This window comes from Fusarium verticillioides, chromosome 1, assembly GCF_000149555.1.
Source record: "Fusarium verticillioides 7600 chromosome 1, whole genome shotgun sequence".
In the NCBI taxonomy this organism is placed as follows: Eukaryota; Fungi; Ascomycota; class Sordariomycetes; order Hypocreales; family Nectriaceae; genus Fusarium; species Fusarium verticillioides.
Genome location: NC_031675.1, coordinates 2,962,387 through 2,984,029, shown reverse-complemented (window position 1 = coordinate 2,984,029; position 21,643 = coordinate 2,962,387). Strand labels below are relative to the sequence as shown.

The window sequence follows — 21,643 nt, the reverse complement described above, 5'->3', positions numbered from 1 at the left end:
TGAGGCACAGGCAAGGAGATAGTGACCGGAAGTGGATATTCGTTCCGGTCATTTCTTGTGCGAAAAAGCTCATGGCTTGGTGACAGATGCACGGGTATCACACTTGCCGTGTGATATATCCGTGCTGGCTGCATGACGAAGAATTTGATTGCTTGGCTGATAACAGATCATGTTATAACGTCCAGTGGACTGGGACAAGGCTCTCGAGATATTGCACGAATAGTGTAATTGAAGGATTTCGACAACTATGACAAGTCACAAAGGCACTACCTCTAGTCTATTGAGATGTAGTTCATGTCACTAAGTGGTATTGTACAGATAGACCCATGCAGCTCTGAGCTATATGTCCATCATATTCGATTTATTTTTGCAATTCCAATCCCCGTTTGCGCCATGCTTGCGATGCTGCAGTCTGAAAAGAAGACTTTGCTATATTCATGTGCTTAATGCCATTGCGGTCAAGATTATTTCTCAAAACAGAGAACACGCCATAATATTACTCCTTCAACTCCTTCCAATGAGTAACCGAGACTGTTTTGCTCATGCAATACCTGTATTTGAACCGGACCATAGCAAATGCGATGTAGCGACAGGTCTAAGATGGCAATTAAACGATTTGGGGTATTTGATACTAAAGAAAAAACAAAAGAATGTATGAGATAATGCCTGCTGCTCAAAAATTGATGGCCAATACATGATTTCTTATATAACCTGAAACGCCTAGGTGCTGGTTGCACCATTGCAGGTGGCTGCGCTGTGGCTCGGACTATGACCGCTTGACTCGATTCCAGAATCTTCTCACGGTGCGGTTATCATGATCGACAGGATCTTCCCACTGGTCTAGAGCAGCGAGCTGTCTTTCAATGCTCTGTTTGGGGTTGCTTTCACGAGCGTACAATGCTGGACTAGGTGTGTGATCTCCACGGCTTGAGCTCACTCGACTACCAGCCTGTTTCCAGCCATAGATCTGATCCTCGCTTTGGCGAAGATCTGGCCGTGTTAAGGTCATGCGAAGTGTCATTTCTCGGCTCGCTGCTGGGTCGTATATAGATTTCTCTCCTCTTGAGTATGATGAGTGCTCGTTGCTACTTCGTAGAGATCGAATATGCGGTGTCTTGTCGAACAATTGAGGAGTTTTTGGAGAATCAGGTTCAGCTGCAGAAGCATCGTCGCTGTATCTTGATGATCTATCATCTTCTAGGAAGCTTCGCAACCTGTCCGGCTCGTATGCGGAGGCTTTGATCAATCCCGTTTGTGGTCGGGGTCCATCTTTGGAAGAGAATCCAAACTCAATGGCCTCATCAAATTTCTGAGGTGAAGCGAGATAAGCTCGAAGCTTCTTTCGAGCCTCAGGGTCTCGATAATGAGCGGCAGAAGGGTCGAGGGGTGGGGTCAAAGGAGAGGGAGACGCCAAGGGTGTTTGTCTATTGGCAGATATCAACGACAGCGCGCGAGCACGAGACTTCTTCCGCACATGGCCAGATGAGCCAACACTGGAGCTGTGGGGGGCAGACGGAGGCAAAGCGGTGGGAGAAGCAGGGCCTTCTCCTAGTCCATTGACAGAGGGTTTTCCAAAGGGCAGCTTATTAATTGATAAGTGACGTCGAAACGATGGTCTTCGGCTCTTGTTTGGAACCGGTATCTCTTCTCGCAGGTTGATATGATAGTCATCGAGATATAAACGGAGATCCAAACCATCTTCATCGTCAAGCCATCGGAAACTGTCGTAGAAGGAATCTGAACGCTTGATGTCTGAGCTCGTCATGGCTCTGTCATTTTGCCTGGACAGAATACCCGAGAACGGTGACGTTCCTTCAGACAATCGAGGACTTGGGAGTGGCGACGGCATTTTGACCTCTTGAGGTGGAATATCGAATTTATTCGATGCTACTTCTGGCGTGTAGTTGGAAGTATTTTGTGACTTATACGCCAACTGGAGCTCTTCCTCAGTAAGGTGGCGGCGTTTTATCTTTTCAGGAAGGTTGGCGTAGAATTTTTGGTCCGTTTCAGCAATTCGTGGACGATCTGTGCGCAAGATAGAATCATCCGAAGTAATGGGCCTTTCTTGGTGCTCGTAGCTTCCTCTAGGTTTGGGGAGTGATGACCAAGGGGAGAGAAGCTGATCTTGTCCGACGCTACCGGGCCGTTGACAATGTCCTAGGTCGGGTGATTGAGCTAGTTGCGATCGCTCGATAGTTGAGAAGTACTGTTAAAGAGAAAAGTTCAGTACGAGGCAACAAGTAAGTACGGCGAATGTAGCGATTAAATAGAGCAAATACAAAAATGTAGATAAGTCATTGAAGGGGAAACCCTGGTTCTTAAGGTATAGAAGAGGGGCGAGAATGGTTATGTCTCAATTCAGGAACGAAACGGCAGAGCTAATGCAGAGTCGTCGACTAAAAGGCTCGTGGGGCACGGCTCGAATGTCTTGGGTGTATGACGCCTGGTGATTGCTGGTACACAAGCACGTTGGTGCACCGGATGGCATGGATCATCCAGGAACTGCACGTCTAGGGCGTCGTCACAACGCCTTGGGTTGGGTGTGGACGTGATTGCTGAGCGAAAGAGAGCACTTTCTTGCTCCTGTGTGCTTTGTATCAGGGGTTGCGTTGACAAGCCAAGGGAGGGTCGGCCAATGGCTAGGCACTGAGCGGACGAAGCGCGTGGAGCCGCCCAAACGGCCACCGCGAGCCAAACCAGACAGGGCAAGGACAAGACATGGGTATTGGACAGTGGCTTCTTCTAGCGGTTCCTGATGGTTCCCCGTTCCTCTCGAGGTCCCTGGGAGTTCCTCGATTTGACAATTAGGCAATGACTAGCCCCCGGCACCTGCAAGAGGACCCATATGCAGACAGGTACATAGAGTACGGTAGACAACCTCGCCAAGTCATATTGATTTCGTACAGCCAAAACCCATACGAGGTGCGCAGAGACGCTTGTCGAAATGTGAAACCTTGTTTCGTTTGGAAAAGCAAAAGGTGATGAGGACTGCAGTGGCATGAGAAATCGATTGATCGCATCCCTCAGGGGCATCAAACCTTCGTCTGCTTCGACTCCCTTAGGGTGGTATCGAAGCAGACCGTGAGAAACAAAATATGGGACACACGGCAAGGGATCCGCAAAATAATGAAAGCCACGAACTTACTTTTCGTTGGATTGTTGGAGGAAGAGCCTCGAATTCTTGTCTCGTAATGGTCGCCGATGGCCGATTTTCTGTGGTAGGAGGCTGGACATCAGAAGATACCCTCTGGTGTTTTGAGGAAGTGGACGCAGCAGCGCTTGGACTCCGTCGCCACTGAAGTAGGTGACTGCGAGAAGAAGATGGACGGTGATCTGCAGTGAGACTATCGTCGGGGAAGAGGCACTCGGTATCGATTTCGCTAAGCAAGTCATGATATTGCGAGTTGTGTCGCATATTATCGGTTTCATGATCTGTCTCTGAATGTATGCGCAGCTCGATCTGCTCCTCTTCTGCCCAGGCGCGATACAAGCAGTTACTGCATGTTGGATCATCCTTCGTGGTCGTCACATCTGTAGTTGCAATGCTCATGGGTCGAGAAGGCAGCAAAAAGCTGTGGTCTCCAAGGCCTTGGCTTTGATCGATGGCGCTGGTATCCGTAGAACCGTTAGTGTCGAGCCTTGTGGGAACACAGCGTTGGCGTTGCGGCTGCAGTGGTGGCTTTGGGCGCTGTAGAGAATGCATGGCATCGAAAATGGGTGCATACACATGCGAGGGTTGTGCATGTATGCGGCTCTTGTTGATGTGACTCGTTTGATTCGGGTAATGATGCAGAGGCCTAGGATAAAGAGGTTGAGATAAACTTGCAGAACCCGAGGAGAGAGTCTCGTTGTCGAAGAAGCTCATAATATCATCAGGACAGCCTGGGCCCTGGCTATTAACGCTGCCGCTATCTCTTGCATTCATGCTATTGCTGTCAATAGCCACCACTGCTTCAGCTCGATTTGGCCATTGATCCTCGTTCCATCCCAGGGTTGAATCCAACGCTGCAATTCCATCACCCTGGCTCATGACGAAGTCGAGTTGAGAGTTCGGCTCGTGCTAGAGCTGCGAAGCAGGGTTGTCGAGATTTGGCGACAGGGTGTGGTGATGAGGCCGAATAGCTACCAGTACCTAGTGACTGCTGATCATGAGGCAATCGGAAAGGAACGGCGATGCAAGGTCCACTGCTGTCAAGTTGGCCCCCCGCAGGCACCGGCCCTAGACTCCTCGTCCCTTACCTCACCTTGGGGATGTGATTGACACTCGGCTGACAGTGTCTTACCGGTAGACGAGACGGCTGCCGATCGAGGGCGAAGGTTTGCAAGGAGGAGAGTTGCAGTAAACAAAGTGTCGATTCGGGAACAGTCGATACGAAGGGCAGATCGGAAATGGTGGAAGATGCTGTTATTGCTCGTGCCTTGTCGATATGCTTCAACGGTCAAAGCATATCATCATAAGCGAATGCAATTCCCGAGGACTCGTTGTAAAAGTGCCGTAAATAGAGATCAAAAAAGGGCAAGCACGGCTTCAATCTTGGTTAAGCGGGTACAAGAGCCAAGCCTCAACTAAAAAGTACTTAAGGTAAGGGACAGCACGGTAGTGAGTGGCAGGCACGGAATTTGCCAATTGCTCGAAGGGCCAGCTCGAATTAGCTCTCAGCAACGGTGAGAGAACGTCCTATAGGGGTGGGAAAGCGCCCGAGGCAATAGAGAAATCAACGATGTGACTTTGACGTCAAAGGTTGGTTGGTAGGTTGGCGTCAAAATGCGTTGTCGTACCTGATGAAGTGCACATATCACAGGCACAATTGGAGATGGAAGAAAGAGAGGAAAAGAAGGAGGAAAAGAAGTCCGGTCAACTACGGATACCTGGTCCATACATAACACAAAATTCGAAGTAATAATACTCCGAAGACTTAACCAAACCTCAGTCCAAAGGTCGCGCCGTTCCGTGCCGTGCGTCGTGGTGTCGTGTGCTGCTGTGTCGTGTCTTAATGGGCGTCAGCTCCAGCATCGAGGCCAGATTCGTATGGAACAAGTCCCTAGCGAGCAGGCATGGATGGATACGACCACTTTCTGCTCAGAAATCACGGCGGTGCTTCAGAATATGTCGATGCCCGTCCCATCACCATCAACCTCGATCCCTGTAGCTTGGCTTAACGCTGTGCTGTGCTCAGTGTGCGTGCTGTAGGAGGAACTGGACCCAGCTCCCTGGCAACACCGGTTCATGAACGGTGAACCCACCCTCCCAAAGACCCAACCCAAAAGCCAATCTGCTTAGCCTTTGGGTCGAGCAGTGCAGCGGAGTCCCAAGTTTCCGGGCACAGAAGTCGATAAGCCAACCTCCATTAGGTCAAGTGCAGCTACAATCTGCACGGTACCTGACTGGGTGTGTTTATGCTGACATTCATTCAGGCGCCGTGACCGGACTGTCTCGAATAGTCTAGCAGCTCTAACATTGGGTATCACCAAGGCTTTTACGGATAATAAGTCAAGATAGTTCGCGTACTGGAGTGGGGCTTCAGTCCGGGTGTCACAATCGAGTGAGTGAGTGATTGAGGGTGAAGCCACTATTCTACCCCTGAGTTGGTTCAACCACCTAACTACCTAGGTACAAGTAGTTCATTTCTGGGGCACTGAAGTTTATGACTTGAAGACCGCAATTCATCATCGGGCTTCTTCCATGGCCTCCACAGCTAGAGCAAGCAAGACGAATGTCGATGGGAGGGCCACACCTGAAGCGACCTGAAAAAAAGCAAATATATGCAGATCCACGTTTTTTGGTTCCATTATGATATAGACGTGTTCAGCTAAGTTTCCGACACGCACCGCACATCATATCATGTCTGGCTTGCCTGGTTATTACATATATCGACGGCGAATAATGATCATAATAGTCAGCATAACTGACTAACTCGTGTACAGCTCACTGGTGTGCCTCGACGTGCCAGGGTAACCTTACCACCTCAACTCTACAGATGATAAGAGTTCATGAAAACCCAGTGATTGTTTATTATTAGGTGTCCCCGCGCAGCAATCTGGGTAGACATCGGCTGCTTGGTACCGATCAATATAAACCTGTCGGCCTATCCACCTTATTTCCAGCTTTCCAATTCATCACCCCCACAAGGGACCAAGTTAATGATTGCAATCACCTGCCTGCTTGAGGCATTGGTAATGCCCATCACTTCCAGACATTTCCTAGCTCACACAAGTGACAGATCCCCATGCAACGCTATCATGCTACGGCGTGCCAGGGCTGATATCTGACAAGCAGGGTACTTCGCTGTTCAATATGTTTAAGCGAGGCCTACTACCACCCGTCACAAGCCAACTCACTTCGCAGTAAGACCCTTGAAGCGCTCCGTCAGATTGACTTTAAACCCACCAACCAGCCATATCGCTTTGGGAATCTGACCCGACTTTGTAGAATTTATTCTTGAAGATCTCTCGGAGAGCCCGCCGAGTAGCGTAGGCCGACAATATGACAGGCTGCCTTTGGACGATATCTTGCTCAACCAGCTCAGCTCAGAAACAAGCCCCTGGAACATACATTTGCTGTGCCGCATTCAACCCCGATTTGGGTTCAAAGCAGCTATCACGACGCTCGCTTTTTTGGCTGTCCGCTGTCCCTGGTAGCACTCGGAAGCTCCGTAGAAGCGGTGATGTTGGCCTTGTGAAAGGGGTTCGGCAGTTACGGATCTGGATCCTACGAATCCTAACCTCCTGCTACCAATGATGCCGGTGACACGAGTACACGTTGTCACGCATACTTTTGGAGTTGACTTTGCCCTAGGTTGCTCAGAGTGTGTTTACGAGATGCTATGGTAGTATGCAGTTTCAACCCATGACCGGTGCAACAAACACAGGGCCTCTTATACGAAGTACAGGTGTTTGAGAGTGCAAGCACTACCGCATTGGCGGTGTCCTTACCCTTATGTATCGAATGCTTCTTTAAGTTTCGGGGGTTTTCCATCTTGATCTCGAGTTTCGTACCTGATCTGGGAGGCATGGATCTTGTAGAGGTCCTGGACCTGTCGACAGTCACCACTTACAAAACTCAGATATACTAGGCAGATGTCACATCGGAGTCAATGCGCTATCGGCGTCCGTGATGGAGGTCCGTGGAATGTTTGCTCCAGAATTAGTTGAAACTCTTTCAAGACCTCGGGAGGACTCTGCTCAGGTTGTTCTCGGGTTGTGGGATTCGCCCTACAAGAAGATAACAAGCTCAAAGGTTCGATCACGGATCAGACACCGCATATGTACTAGAAACATGATGCGGTGTAGGGAATTATGGAGTATGTTTCTATCGTCGAGGGAAATAGTGTACGTAGTCTAGTTGTGCTACATCAACCTGAAACTGTTTGGCGGAGTGTGGATCACGGCGTACGAAGCACAGACGATGCGATGCAGGCTTCAGGCTTCGCTCCTCAGCGCCACAACATGCGGTCTGATTCTGTCGTGCATATGAGATCCATCATACACGTTCCTTCGGAGGTCTGTGGTGGAAGAATGGCTCCATCTTTCGGTGAAGGGACCAACTCTGGCTGTTTACGAGATGCACCAGTGCCTGACGAAATCCCATCGTAGAGTTAAACATGGTGTTCCCGGTGTGTCAGATAGAGAACGAGGTCCAGCTTCTGAACTAGATGGCGTGTTGAGGATGCAAAGGAGGCCCTCAGAACGAATCAGGCGAGGTGGTGGAGGGTGCTTTTCATCGAGGTCGGAGCCAGCATTGGCCAATGAATCTTGTACACTTTTGAGAGTTTATCCGTATGCCTGAACTCACAGGCCTGTATGGTAGCACAAGAATCCCGGATCTTGGATCTGGAAAAGGGCGCTGCTCGAGGTGCATTCGAACGCCGTTGTGGCTGAAGTCAGTGTCTGTCAAAAAGAGACTGATTTATAGTCATGTTCTCAGGTCTATCTAGCCATGAGCTCCTTAGTGAAGAAGTTAATGGTACGGGCCAGAAAATATATGATTCACTGATATAATATCATTCTTATTAGTAATATACCTATTAAACGTATGAAAGTCCCAAACCTACTATATCGTCGAGACGCGTGTTTGATCCTTCGTCGTGGAAACTAAGACGCGTCGTGTCGTTCATTGGTTGAAACACGGTCATTCGGCATCCACCCATCAACTGCTCCGAACCAATGATAGAGCTTACAGGACGACATTTGGCTTCAGCCTTGAGACAACCTCAGCCTTTCTTACTTCAGTCAACATTTACTTGTAACTTATTTTCAGCCTTTTTCCTTAAACTTCGGGCGACTCCGCGGACCAAGCAAAAACTATAACTGAATCATTATATACATTTACTCATCATGCTTCTTATTCTGATGTAAAAACTTCACTTCCAACTATTGTTTTTTGCAGAGTATTCTTTCTTGATACCCCCCCCCCCCACCCCCCCGTACTACCACCGATGACATCGGAAAAGATGCCGCTCATCCTGGATAACCCGATGCCAGTCGAACTTAACGATGTAGATGACCTTTTTGGCGATAACGTTGGTCTCTCTTTGCCCGCGAGGGCGCAGAGTAAACAGCTTCAACAAAGAATGGACGATATAAGGATTCGAGGATGCTGCCAGTAAGAAGCCCCAGCTTGCAGACACTTATACACGTTTTCGCTAACCCTGGATAGAACTGTAGCGTGGTCAAGAACAGGATCGATCGCCAACATCACACCTGATGGTCAGAATCTTGAACTTCGCTTTCTGCGACGCTCCCCAGATGATGGCTCCTGGGACCTCAGTGAACCCACCACGTGCCCTTTTGTTAAAGGGCTCCCCACCATTCCCATCGTTCATTTGGTATGGGCTGGTACTAGTAGCCCAGATCTAGCGGTGATAGATGCTGTTGGTCGCGTCTCTATCGTCAGTTTCTCTATCTCATTAAATCACCCGTTCCCTCAACGGAAATGGGACGCTGACCCCACTGATGATGTGCACACTGTCGTCGGTGCTTACTGGCTTAATGTTTCTCCTCCAAATCAGCAGGTATGTGTTGTTTGAAGAGGTTTCTCAATGTTTCTGACTTTCAACAGGCATCATATAACGTCATGTATGGGCCAGCTACGAAACATGGCAATGGGTATACATATGAAAGCACATTCGTTCATGCTGGAGGACCAACCCATCCCAGCCCTGCCAAGAGTGCTCTGCTTACTATCACAACGCATGGTGTCATCAGGATGTTCTGGTCGCAGAATACCAATCGACTTGAGGAGACCACCATGGAACTTGAAAGTATAAGCGCTTCTGATGAACTCATTACACATGCATCGTTCGCATCCGAAAAGAGTAGGCATCCGGACTATCGCATAACTTTGTGTGTGTGTCACTGACAGCCGGCAGAACATCTCCTTCTTGCGGTTGCTACAACCTCAAAGCAGCTAAAACTAATTAGAATCGAGATTCAATGGGGCCAGGCGTCACAAGCGGACAAGGCGACTAGCCGGCCCGCAGGGAACCTGAGCCCTTCCCTGGTTGAGAGACATCTGGCCACAACAGACTGGCTTCAAGGTGGCCCTGGTGATTCGAGCCTCGACATATCCATGATCGAGCTCTCTCACTTGGAGGTTATTCCTTCTTTGGTTGATAACACGGGCAAGAACACCACACTACCTTTAATTGTCACTGCACGATCACGCACTCCTACTGAGAGCTCGTGTCAGGGGAGCCAGAGTGTTATTGATCGATGGGAAGCTATCGAGCAAAAGCAGAATTTGCCATCGGCCTATGAGCAGCTTGGAGGTCGACGAAACAGCATCTCTTCAGAGCTACCCGCGGTGACACAGCTGCAGAAGGTCGCTCCCGTCACTACCAATAAGGTTGTGGTTGCGTTCCAAACCACTAGTTTTGGCAAAATCCTAGTACTGGCTTTCGCAGATGGCACTGTTGAATACCGTGACCGACTGACGTTTGAGGAACTATACACAACTCAGGAGTTGAATAAGGTGCAGAACCTTCGACAAATAGGCTGGACTTTCGCAGATGAAGGGCCATGTAAGTATGCATATCCCAGAATGTTGCTCCTGTCTAACAGTAGTTGTAGGCCAGCAAGTTGCATTCTCTCCTACTTTTTGCTCTATGGTGCAAATGGGCGAAGATGGAAAGATCAAGTGGAACAAATTACATTACCCTGGGGGCGATATTGGAAATTCTATGCACGATGGTATGTTGAGCAATGAGATGGTTGGTGAGTTGCTAACCATATGCAGCTCAATACTGTGGCAGCATTGCGGCTTTGACCGTGACCGCTGCACCGTCAATGTTCTACCAGAACAATTACGATGATTTGCTTGCTATTGTACGACCATATACTACCAAGAAGAGTATGTCCACCTTTCGATATTCCCACCCGCCTGCTCACAAGTAATAGGATTTGTCCAGGATTTGGTGACCGAGCTTATCAGAATTCTGAAGATCCAGATCGATTACTCTGAAGAGATCCATCATGACTCACTTGTCAGAAATGGATCTCTGCAGTACTGCCTCAGTATAATGAACGCACTCGGATTCCGCGGAGATTTTCACCCACGATCTTTCCAGGGCAAATTCTCGATGCTATTTCTGAACGTGCGGAACGTAGTCGTCCTCATCACAATTGCTAGTAATACACCAGTTACTGTCAGGGAAAAGCTGAGCCCCCTTGACGATCCTGGTAAGTTATACTGCCTACTCCTTTGGTTTGTTTGTAGCTACTTACATCAATGCAGAAGTCATTGAGACACTTGTCGGCTGTGCAAAGTGGGCGCTGGATCTGATCGCTTGGCTCATGGATTGTCTTTTCGAGCTTATGAATGACAATCATTTCCAAGAGCTCTTGACTCGCGAACGTTTCCATGAACTTGCTCCTTATCTTCACGAGAAGAACAATGTCGCTTTCCATTTCTTGATGAGCTCCTCTAGTCGAGGGTTTCTCTCGGCCATTTGCCGCAGACTGGCGCACCTTGAGGCCATAAGCGGCAGGGCTATCGAGTTCTATCGGAAACAATCGGCTGTTGTTGAGGGTGTGGCCGGCGGTCGAGCAGCCCCTCAGCTACAACAGGCATACCAGGCAATGCAACAAGTTACCTCTTCAGCTCTCGTCAAAGTGTCTGAGGTCGAGACTCTTCTCACGGGTCTGAGTAATGAGATCCGACAAGCCTATCAGATCTTCCTTCCATCCCTCGCTAAAAGCCAGAATAACCAGTCGCAAGGGAAACAGCTGGATATGACGATGAAGGCAGCCCGCGTTCAGATGGAGCTCTCCATTCTCCTTTCAGCTGCGCCCCCTGCTCCGTTTCTCCAGATCATCAAGAAGTTCTTCAACACGGACTTGCCCGCGTTTCGCAACACTGTAGTTCCAGGTCGGTTGTTCTTTGCGAATTACGATCTTCTCGAAGTCGAGGATGACGAACATAGCTTGGCGGCGAAGAAGGCACGGGGCATGGTGTATGTGGATGTGTTCAAGCGCATGCAGATCAGACCCTCCCCGAATAAGCAGTGGAGACGGTGCTCAAGATGTACTGCGGTTATGGAGGATGTGTTTGGGAGTCGTTCTGGGTTCACATTTGTTCTGGGTCAGCAACGTAAGTGCTCTTGTGGAGGGCAATGGACGTTGCTTCCCAAGGGACACGTTGCATGAGATCTTGAAGTTAGGGAGGCGTAGACTATATTTTGGTAATGGGATTAAACACATGGGATTCAGGTAGCATATAAGTTATTGGCAGTGTTGTGATAACTAAATACAGGAATCCTATTGCCCATCTAGCGACTCTCTTGAAGTTTGTGACCTTTTGTGTATCTGTACGTCCATCATAATTACATTTTCTGTACAGCTCCCACGGTAGTGGAATATTTTCACCAACCATGATAGCCTCTCAAGACGGAGATTTATCCACCTCCCTGGTTATTGGTACTATCACTGTCCAGATACTAGTACGATTTCCGTCCTGGCTAGACTGTTCGAAGGGCTCGGCGAATTTTTGGAACGGCCCATCAGAGTTATGATGTCTCACTAAGAGGTGAACATCATTCACCATCAAGCCATTGGAATAGATCAAAGGCTTGTGACTAAAGACTACCCTCTATCGTCAAGCGGTACCTGAAAGGAACCCAATTGTTAAATGAACACTGCATATAGTTATTTGTGGCTTGAATTTCGAAACTGCCATCAACGACTTTGGCTACGGAGCAAGCAATACATATACCCTATACTCATCACCTCAACACCAAGCTTTGAGAGGTAGCCTATCCCCATACCCCATGGGAGATTACGATATGACGGCCTCCAGAAATAACGTTGCTGAAACGGTAAAGATAGTGCCGCTACGGTTTCAATGCTTCAGGTCGCCTTGGAGGAGCATAATACGATGGCTACTATGGAGTACGGAGTAGCAGATCGATCAACATTAGACCACGAGCCGCTCAGAGCGCCACCTAATTTCGAGTAAGTGGGGGGAAGAATGATCATCAGGGTTTTCGATAGACAAACCAAGGCCAGTAGTTGCATTTGCTGTCGATTTTGGTAGCCTTCCGATGTATCCTTGCGTGATAGCGGAAGCTTCGTGGTGTAGTGTAAGGATCGGCAGTTTGCCCTGGTATTTGCTGGACACGACCGTTTGACAACAAGAAACTCTCCATTCATAATGGTAGTCAGAAGTTGCAAAGTACAAGCGACAACTACAACTGCATGAATGTGCATATCAGTTTGTGGCTGGAAAGGGTTGTGCTGCTGCACGACAGACTTCTTAGTGTGAGATGGAATGGTTCATGCAACAGACATGTGGAATTACCATGACTCGAGGAACTCCTGGCTTGAATACCACAGAGTGCCCAGACGAGAGCATGATAAGAAACTATTGTATGGACTGCTTATAGTATACATTCAACATCGTTCGATTGTATTTTCCACGTTGATTGCCGAGTACACATTGGCTTTCCGTGAACAATAGAGTTTTCTGTCGGCAATCACAGTAAATGAAAAGACCCTTATTAGGAAGAAGATGCCATTTGAATACCGGATCACAGCAGGGAAACACCCTGTAGTTGTTGAATTCATGCAACTACGTACAAGTGCCTTTAGGGAGTGCTATTAAAAGTTATCAACGAAACGAGAGTCAAATGCCTCGTTCATACACCAAGAACTTAGTTCACCTCCACAATCTTCACCGCTTGTTTCCTGCGCCGAACCGGGGTACAAGTAATTTTCGTAAAATAAAATAAACGCCAACGGAGGATATCGAGGCTCTCTACGTTGGTTCGTGGATGTTTGCTGCGGGTTAGACGCCTTCTCTTATTTTTGTCCAACAGTTTATTAGACTCCCTGTCGAGCACGTGAAGCGCTAGACAGGGGGTAACTCACGACCCCTGGGCTTTGAGGCGGTAGAACTGAAGCAGTAACTGGGAATCATCAAGGTTCCATTGTCTTGATATTACACAAGCGAATTGTTTAACAATTGCAGTAGCCAGTGAACCTACAAGTTTGAACATTCTTATCCATAAAAGAAGAAAAGAAAGAAATAAACAAAGGAAAGAGTTTCATCCGTTGACAAGCGGCTATTTGCATATGCATAGAATCATAGAATGTTTCGATAGCCGCCACCACGATATAACGGTAACACAATTACGCGCTGTCGTGGAACAATGCTTTTTAAAAGAACGCGGCCAAGGACAGATGATCCCTGAACTTCTAGATATGTTTATTAACCCTGTTTTAGCCTTGTTCATGCCTTGTCCAATCGTTACCTGAGGCATTGACCACAGATTGGTCGATGATAGATCGCTCTCGTTCTTTTTAGTCAATATTCCATAGGTAACCAGGTGAGAAGATGTTTATAAGACGGAGAATAGGGGACTTGAGCATGATGAAATATCGTCAGTGGAAGCTGTACTCCGCACCACTCCGAGACAAAGGATTGTCCATTCAAAACGATCGACAGTTAATATCTGCAAGGTAGCATCACTAACATCCACAGCAAGAGTTTGAATGGTCTGAATTGGTCTGAACATGCCGCTCTTTGCGCGGCGCAATCAATCGAATCTGGCCCATCACCTTCACACCCCTGAACGTTTTTGGTCATGGTAGCGCCCGCGTGATGGCGCTAGCGCAGGTACTCTACCATCTCTGGCTTTGTCACCACCTTCACCACAAATAACCCCTGGTCGTTTAATTGCAATTGGTTGATTAGCCCGCTCACGTTCTTCAGTCACAGATTGTGTTTCCTTGCTCAACGGTCTTTGACTGGTCATACCTTTATTGATCGCGACCCAATGCGAAGAAAGACATCAAAGGGCCTAGGTTGGCTCTGCTCTCAAGCCTCACCATTCCTCTTGTTCCTCTGCCGAGATCCAATTCGCCCCTCGCACAAGAGATCAGCAAACCAACCAGTTCAATGCCTTTTGGCCAAACACAAAGCCTTGTGGGGAGTTCACGCTTGCGGATCAGGGGTTAGCTCCCTTTTTGGCTGGTGAGAGGCCGAGCTAATAGAGCTGTAATTATCGGACCCCTGACCTTAGCTTAGACTATTGTGCATGGTCCCCAGCCATCGTCGCAATTCTCCTCTCTTTTAGTTGCTGGGCTTGTTTTCCATCCATTCTTGCTCCCTTCGCTTCAACCCAGGGGCCAAATTTCACTTCTTCCTCCCTCACACGTTGGTGATTGAGGCCTTATTCCGGTGATAAGACATTAGTATTGCTGCTACTACTGCACTATACTACCTGAACCTCACTATCGCTTGCTGGTGACCCCTGGGTCAGCCGTCGATAGGTCGTCGCCTCACTCGTCACACACCCCCACTCCCTTCTTCTCCTTCACACCTCCTATCGCGCACACACACCAGCTTCACTCTCTTACCGCCGCGGTCCTACTACCCAGGACTTCACGAACCGTAGAGTACGGTACCTTTGGGTGACTCGTAGCGAGGACCGGTATATCTTCCAAATATGGAACCTGCCCTGGCCTCTGCTCCGGGGTCTGGAGTAACGGAGCCTTCTGCGACTTCTGATACTCGTTCTGATACCAAGACACCTCCTGTCGACGTCCCATCTGTAACATCTGCTACAACCTCTTTTGTCCCTGCCGATAACTCTATTCCATTATCCTCACCATCAACCCATCCGCTTCAAATCGAAAAAGAACCGCATCCACCTTCTCCGAAATCCTCCTCCGCACACGCTCGATCTCAGACGGTAGACGTCCTACCCGGCTCGTCCTCGGTCTCCGGCTCTATTGCGTCGCCCTCCAGTTCCGTCCAGTCTCCCATCGGAGGTCCAATTAAGCGCAAACCTCTGTCATCATCGGCATCAGCATTAGCATTGCGATACTCTGCGTCGGGATCTCCCTTGCCGTCACCTCTGGATCTTGGAAAGCCGAGCCAGAGATTCGCGAGACCTTGTTCAGTTGACAGCCCGACCCTCTACGAATTCTCTCCTGCGCAACGCGCCGCACCACCAGCTGCCCCGTGAGTCCTCTTTTCTGCTTAATTCTTTGTCCCTTTGTCTACATGTATTACATACCCAACTGGACAATCCCTCAGAATATGTGACTAACTGAGATTCCTCTGGTAGAGATCCCGACGCCAACCTGGCGTCCCTTGCCGCGACAAATCTTAGATCACAAAACATTCCAGGACACAGTCCTACCATTTCAAGTTCAGACTTCTCTGACGTCCTGGACGGGTATGATGATTTGATCTCGGACTCAAAATCAGATTCTGCGCCAGACATTACCTCTGAGACCATCCTTGATGGGAGCGATAGCGACGACGACAAGGGTCAGAAGATTTATTCAATCGACAAAGAAACTGCCATTGTTCCCAAAACCTCCGACCCGACCGAACGCTCTGAAACAGAGGTTCAAGGAACTCGATCACCTGCATCTGACGATACTCTATCAGACCAGACTCTCGCTCCCGCCCCCATGTTTGTTCCAAAGCCAACACCACCACATCTCAAACTCGACAAGGTCACAATTGACGTTGCGAACTACGACACATCACCGGATGAACCAAATTCCCCCTCAGGTCAAGGAACACCACAGCTAAACAAGCCATTACCCAAGTCACCGAGCCAGAATTCACCATTTGCTTCTCTGTTCCACTGGGCAGCACCATCGCCATCTCCCTCTGCGACGGAGTTTTCGTCCACATCATCGCCAATCTCACCTTCCAAACGCGGCGTGGCCAATGATACCCCCTACTCTACGGTTAGCAACCCTTACTATATTCACGAAGATTCTTCAAGCGTGACGGATATCTCGAGCTCTCGTAACTCATACTCATCGGTTTTACAGTCCCCCACTTACGCGCAAATCGACGAAATGGAAGATGAATTAAAGGCCATCAGCGCCGAGCTGGCAAGCTCAATCCGGCGCGAGATGGATCTGGAAGACCTAGTAGATCGACTCCAGGAACAAGTCAACAACCCTCAAGCTCCTGGTAAGAGGTCAAGCGATTATTACTCCGACTCGGGTTATAGTTCGGCAAAGATGAGTGAAGCCGAACCGAGTCGAGAAGAACTTGAGAAGATTCAAAGGAGGGCTGAACAAGAGAAGGCTTCCATAAGATTAGAGCTCACGAATAAGCTCCAGGATGAAAGGGGGAAACGAAAAGCGCTCGACCACCAGATCAAAGAGCTTGCCGAAAAGGCATCGCAAATTGACCAAGCGCAATTAAACAACCAGGATGCCAGTGGCCGACTTAAGGATCTCGAAACTACTTGCGGCGATCTCAGGAGGCGACTATCTGAGGAGCGTGTTGTTAAGAACAATTTTGAGGACCTCATCAACGCCATCAGGGGAGAGCTCCACGAGGCGACCAGTGAGCGAGACAACCTTCGAGACGAAGTTGTTCCTCAACTCAGGGCGCGTGTCGAAGGCCTCGAGATAGAGGCTGCTGAATACTCGAACTTGACCTATGAGTCTTCCAAAATGCAGCAAGAGCTTCATATGCTCAGGAAAGAATACGACAACTTGCGAGGCTCATCGAGGTCCGGGTCTCCGACGCCTTCAATGAACCGCATGTCTCGCGCTATGTCTGGCGGTTTCGGTGGCGGCCTTGCCCGATCAAACTCGGTTGCGACAGGCTCGTTCCGTGGCCAACGACCCTCTGGTCTATCACGGTCTAACAGTGTTAAGAACCTACAGAACGAGTCCAGAGAGGCCCTCTCTGAGCGTCTAAAAGACGTCGAGGCCCAGAGAGACGCCCTCCATAAGGCACTGAAAAATCTACTTGACCGCCAAGAGTTTCAGAACCGTGAGAACGAAAAGAAGATCAGGATGCTACAGAACGAACGAGAGAGGCTCCTCTCAGCATCTCCAAGGAAGGCTGGATTTGAAAGAGAAATCTCAAACTTGCGCACAGAAATCAATGTTCTCCGTCGCCGAGCTGAAGATGCGCTTGAGCAGAAGTGGCAGGTTGAAAGCGGCCTGGGCGGACTGAAGATGGATTTGGACAAGGCTGAAGAAGAGATTTCTTTGCTTCGCAACCTACTCGAGGAGAAGGACATCCTTATTCCAGAATCGTTCGCACGCTCAAGTGGCTCTAGCAACGCAAGCAGCTCGTTTGGTAACCTGAGGGCGCCGGTCACATCCGAGTCACTTGCCAAGGCTTACAACGAGCTCAAGGCTGCTTATGCTGAATCGCTCGAGAGAATCAAACAGCTCGAGCATGAGACAGTTGGTGATGAGAAGACCCAGCTTGCTGTCGAGCGATTAGAGCGCACTCTGTCCATTGCAGTTTCTGAACGGGATGCCGCCCAACACGAAGTTGAAAGTTTAAAAAAGCAGTATGATACAATGAGCGAATATGAGGTCAAGACAATCGAGAGCGAGCGCGCTCTTGCTGACGAGCTTAACGACTCTGCTCGTCGGGTTGGAGAGCTCGCAACCCAGGTTCAACAACAACTCGCTGCAAATGCTCAGCTCCGAGAGCGTCTCTCTAACGCTGTCGTGCGAGGCGACAACGATCGCAAGGCTAACTCGGATCGTATCGCTGACCTGCAAGTCCGCCTCAAGTCTATGGAAGAGCACCTGATTGCTGCTCAGTCAGCATCTGAAGATCGTGTCAACCGCCACGAGGAGGAGATCGCTGCTATCCGCGAGGCGCATAATGCCCAGCTCCAGCGCATGAGCAACAACACCGGACTCGGCGGCCCTCGTTCGCCTAACTTTCAGGCTAACCGCAAGCCTTCGCTCCTCAGCCCCCTATCACCGCGATTCCCTGGCGCTCTACGATCCCCTCGTCTGCCCGAGAAATCTTTTGAGGACGCCGCCCAGATGGAGGTGCTTCGCAACCGCATTGCTGAGTTGGAGAAGGCACTCGAGGACGCTGAGCAGGAGATGCAGGACGTCGTTGCGAGGATGAGCACTGCTCAGATCGAGGTACTCAACCTCCAAGATGAGCGAGAGGCCGCTGTCCGCGAGACCCGACGCCTGCAGAAGCTTCTGGAGCAGGAACAGATGAAATCCTTTGAGGACAGATTTAAGACGCTTAGTGGCAGCGTCTGAAAGAGAAGGAATACAAATAATTAAGACCACATGGGTTGGAGTATCATGATGGGAGCACCTTTCACGGTTGGTGCCCATGTTGCATTTAGCGAGGCGGAGTTATCTGATTTCACCATCATCATTATTTGGTAATGATTCTCAGCGACCAGGAAACAAAGACTTGGACACGCATTCTACACGGACTTTGAATAGTCTTGGGGTACTCTACTGGGGTACCTATCGTCGCGCTCACATTACGCGTGCATTGGAAAAGGAGCACTGGGGAAACATTTGTGTTGAAGAGCTGATACTTGTTTTGCATCGAACACAGACCGCAAAAGGACGTGTATTCTTGGGTATATATAATGTTTGTATTCTCGTTTGACTATGAGTTTGTCGGGTGCTTGCACCTGTTGGATTGTAAGATATTGGAATGGGGACCAGCCGAAAGTTGACCGTTGTATATCAATCGAGTTTAATTGTAATGCACAATCGAGTACATCAAATCTGTGACGGAATGTTTGCCTCGCGTTTATGTATATGATTTCAGTGAAGAAAACGCTACGCTCTCAAGTTCTGGTGTTTGCTCCTTTACCTACTGACCTTACATTGGTTCTGTGGTAGGAACGATTTCTGTCAGAGCTACCTTACCTTGGGTTGTCCGCTGACGGGATTGGAAGTCGCTGCTCTATGCCATCGTGGTCGCGATTGCTGTTGAGCCCATTCACAAACTGACTTGGAAGCTGCCTACCACACACATTGCTAAATCAATCATTACTTTTGGGTCTCGCAGGATATAACGATTTCCCACAAGACTCATCTCTTTCAACTTGTTGTATTATGTATACCATAACACTTCAGGACAAAGCATCTCTCTATCCTTTAACCCTGATTCCCGAGTCATACATACTGTCAAGCTTTGCGGAAAGCAATGATTTCGTTCAAACATCACGCCCTTTACTGGGTCTTGTCACTTTTGACAGTCCCTTTGACCAGCATCCGGAAGCTTCTCTTCGGCCATGAACTCTTTATGGGCTCCATTGACGAGGTCGAATTGGCGACTGTGTGCCTCTCCTTGTATTCTATTGCTCGCCCTGTGTTAAACAGATTTCAAAACTCTCATCGAGAAGTAGAAGTTGGCGTGACCAAGTGCAGTGGTCTTGTCGAGGCGGCTGATCTCGAAAAGCCCGTCGAGGAGATTAGCATCACGAAAGAACCTGAATCCAGGAACGGCAACGCGAGAGGACTAAAGCCCAAAAAGGGGCGGAAGAAACCCGACAAAGGTGCCAATGGCAAGCCTCGAGCAGTTCAGTCTCAGAAGAAAGAAGCCCAAAATGGGGACGCGAAACTGTCGAACGGGAATGTAGCTCTTCAGAACATAGCGGCGGCACAACGACTCCGGAAGAAATCCACTGGTCGACAGCAGTCATTCTTCAACTTGACTCAGAAGTATCTTGATTTCTTGTATTTTATGTCTCTAGGGATTTTGTTCACTCACACAGAGCCTCTCATTGGGTTTGGTGAGTGTGTTGGAAACGATCGCCTCCAGTCAGTTGATCGCGTACTCGTGAGCTTTCTAGTCATGGGCACTCTGGAACCAATCAGACAGAATGTGAGTAGCTGTGATGTAGATCAGCCTCGCCTGTTTGCTAACGAGTTGTTTTTAGCGCTGGGACGTCGAAGTGTCTGGCCTGGGGATGTTCTCCTACTGTTGTGTATTGTGCAACGAAGGACCTGGGCCTTGGGCGTCGACATTGATGGGAGTTTGTGGCTTATTGGTCATGGGAATCCTTGTGGAGTGTTCCCTTTATATAAAGCTGCAGTATTGGCCTTGGTGGCCTGGTATCTGGTTCGCTGATAGCCTCAGTGTTCTCGATATTTTCATTCGTGTTTGGCTACTGGTGCCACTCATTGATGTCGCTGAGACTGTAGGTTTCTGAGATGTTCTGAGAGTAGAATAAACTAATGCAGAATCAGGTACTGTACGCTATTTCTTCCCGAACTCGTCCAGAATGGTATAAAAGGAGACTTGAGCTTATGGAAAGACCTCTTTAGTACACGAGGGTTGCGCATAAGGTCTTCATGATGGTAGTCGCCTGGCTTCTTTTTACTGTAATCCGGACAGCCCCCTGGCAGTCCCTGTTTTTGAAGCAGAACAATGGAGATACATTCATTGGGACGGCGATACTTATCAAGGTGATGCAGACAGGGGATGGTCCTACTTGCGAGGCTAAAAGAGTCTCCTAGGAAACAGCGATACGTCCTGATGATGGCTGGCCCAGCGAGTGGAAACGTTGGAAGCGATCATAACTACGAGTAAGTAATCAGGGAGAAGCGTGGTCTTGTTACAATACCTTAGCAGTTAGCTAGTCTCTACTGCGTATACAGCGTATAAAGCTCTGTTCTGCGGAGATTAAGCAGAATAGGAACTGATACGTACATTGCTCCAATGCCTGAAAGCCCGTGATTAGGCATGCTTGCCGTGTAAACGCACTGACTAAAACAAAAAGCCGTATCCGAAGCCACACATTATTGGTACAGACGGGCCACTCAACTTGAGGCTCAAGAAAAACATCATTGTTGTTGTAATATCTTTCGACAGCCTGGGGAAAGGCAGAAGCTCTCAGACAACTTCGATTTCAGAACGACAAAAAATAAAACAAGAAAATAACAGTAAGATAAGTCTAGAATGTCCTATGAATACTTTGTTGAGCGCTTTGAGTAGCTGCTTTTTGCCTTTTGATCCAGAGTCTCAATAATTATGACGCAGCGAGGCCTGCATAATAACTGAACTAATGCATATGCATCTTACCTGGCTACGATTCAGGTTTAAACAGCTCTTTGCATGTGAACAGGGGCGAGTAATGAGAGTTTGACAGCATGGATTATGACCCGTGATAAGATCCAACAGCATCAATTTTTTATTTTACTAATATTATACTCATTATCCATATCTTGCTGAGTTTCATCTCGCCCAGAACCTTCGAGTGCCACTGATTCTTGACATGTCAATATCATCTTCTGAGGGGCAGTGCAGTGTCAGATATCATAATTAGCATATTTACAATCCTATTGATGTTCATATGCTTTGTCTCATCTTAAAGTCCGAGGAGTTGCTTATGAGGATTCACCAACATGGTAGAGCCCTTGTGGCCAACAG

At 48.7% G+C, this 21,643-nt stretch overlaps 5 protein-coding genes across 6 annotated transcripts; 3 read left to right on the top strand and 2 right to left on the bottom strand.

Annotated features, from left to right (window-relative positions):
• Positions 1–197: 197 nt before the first annotated feature.
• FVEG_14773 (hypothetical protein) lies at positions 198–4,571 on the bottom strand. Its single transcript, XM_018903759.1, has 2 exons — positions 3,146–4,571; positions 198–2,206 (listed from the first exon to the last, which is right to left on the bottom strand). Exons 1-2 carry the CDS (start codon positions 4,028–4,030, stop codon positions 767–769), a joined length of 2,325 nt encoding a protein of 774 aa, XP_018743681.1. The 5' UTR covers positions 4,031–4,571; the 3' UTR covers positions 198–766.
• Positions 4,572–6,569: 1,998 nt separating this feature from the next.
• Positions 6,570–7,603, bottom strand: FVEG_01082 (hypothetical protein; the record flags this gene model as incomplete). The annotated part of the gene is made up of 3 exons (XM_018887871.1): positions 6,570–6,800; positions 7,056–7,069; positions 7,546–7,603. The coding sequence occupies 3 exons, from the start codon at positions 7,601–7,603 to the stop codon at positions 6,570–6,572; spliced, it is 303 nt and encodes a 100-aa protein (XP_018743682.1).
• Positions 7,604–8,379: 776 nt separating this feature from the next.
• On the top strand, positions 8,380–11,771 carry FVEG_01083 (hypothetical protein). The gene is made up of 8 exons (XM_018887872.1): positions 8,380–8,602; positions 8,657–9,011; positions 9,059–9,314; positions 9,369–10,019; positions 10,069–10,188; positions 10,235–10,348; positions 10,396–10,677; positions 10,733–11,771. Exons 1-8 carry the CDS (start codon positions 8,436–8,438, stop codon positions 11,641–11,643), a joined length of 2,856 nt encoding a protein of 951 aa, XP_018743683.1. The 5' UTR covers positions 8,380–8,435; the 3' UTR covers positions 11,644–11,771.
• A 2,805-nt stretch (positions 11,772–14,576) lies between these two features.
• On the top strand, positions 14,577–18,995 carry FVEG_01084 (hypothetical protein). 2 transcript variants are annotated; one of them, XM_018887874.1, is made up of 3 exons: positions 14,577–15,460; positions 15,567–16,203; positions 16,291–18,995. In XM_018887874.1, exons 1-3 carry the CDS (start codon positions 14,943–14,945, stop codon positions 18,502–18,504), a joined length of 3,369 nt encoding a protein of 1,122 aa, XP_018743685.1. In that variant the 5' UTR covers positions 14,577–14,942; the 3' UTR covers positions 18,505–18,995. The 2 variants fall into 2 exon arrangements, with proteins under 2 accessions (XP_018743685.1, XP_018743684.1); XM_018887873.1 differs by having other exon boundaries at positions 15,567–18,995.
• A 419-nt stretch (positions 18,996–19,414) lies between these two features.
• FVEG_01085 (hypothetical protein) lies at positions 19,415–20,538 on the top strand (the record flags this gene model as incomplete). The annotated part of the gene is made up of 3 exons (XM_018887875.1): positions 19,415–20,095; positions 20,151–20,411; positions 20,461–20,538. 3 exons carry the CDS (start codon positions 19,415–19,417, stop codon positions 20,536–20,538), a joined length of 1,020 nt encoding a protein of 339 aa, XP_018743686.1.
• Between the last annotated feature and the right edge of the window lie 1,105 nt (positions 20,539–21,643).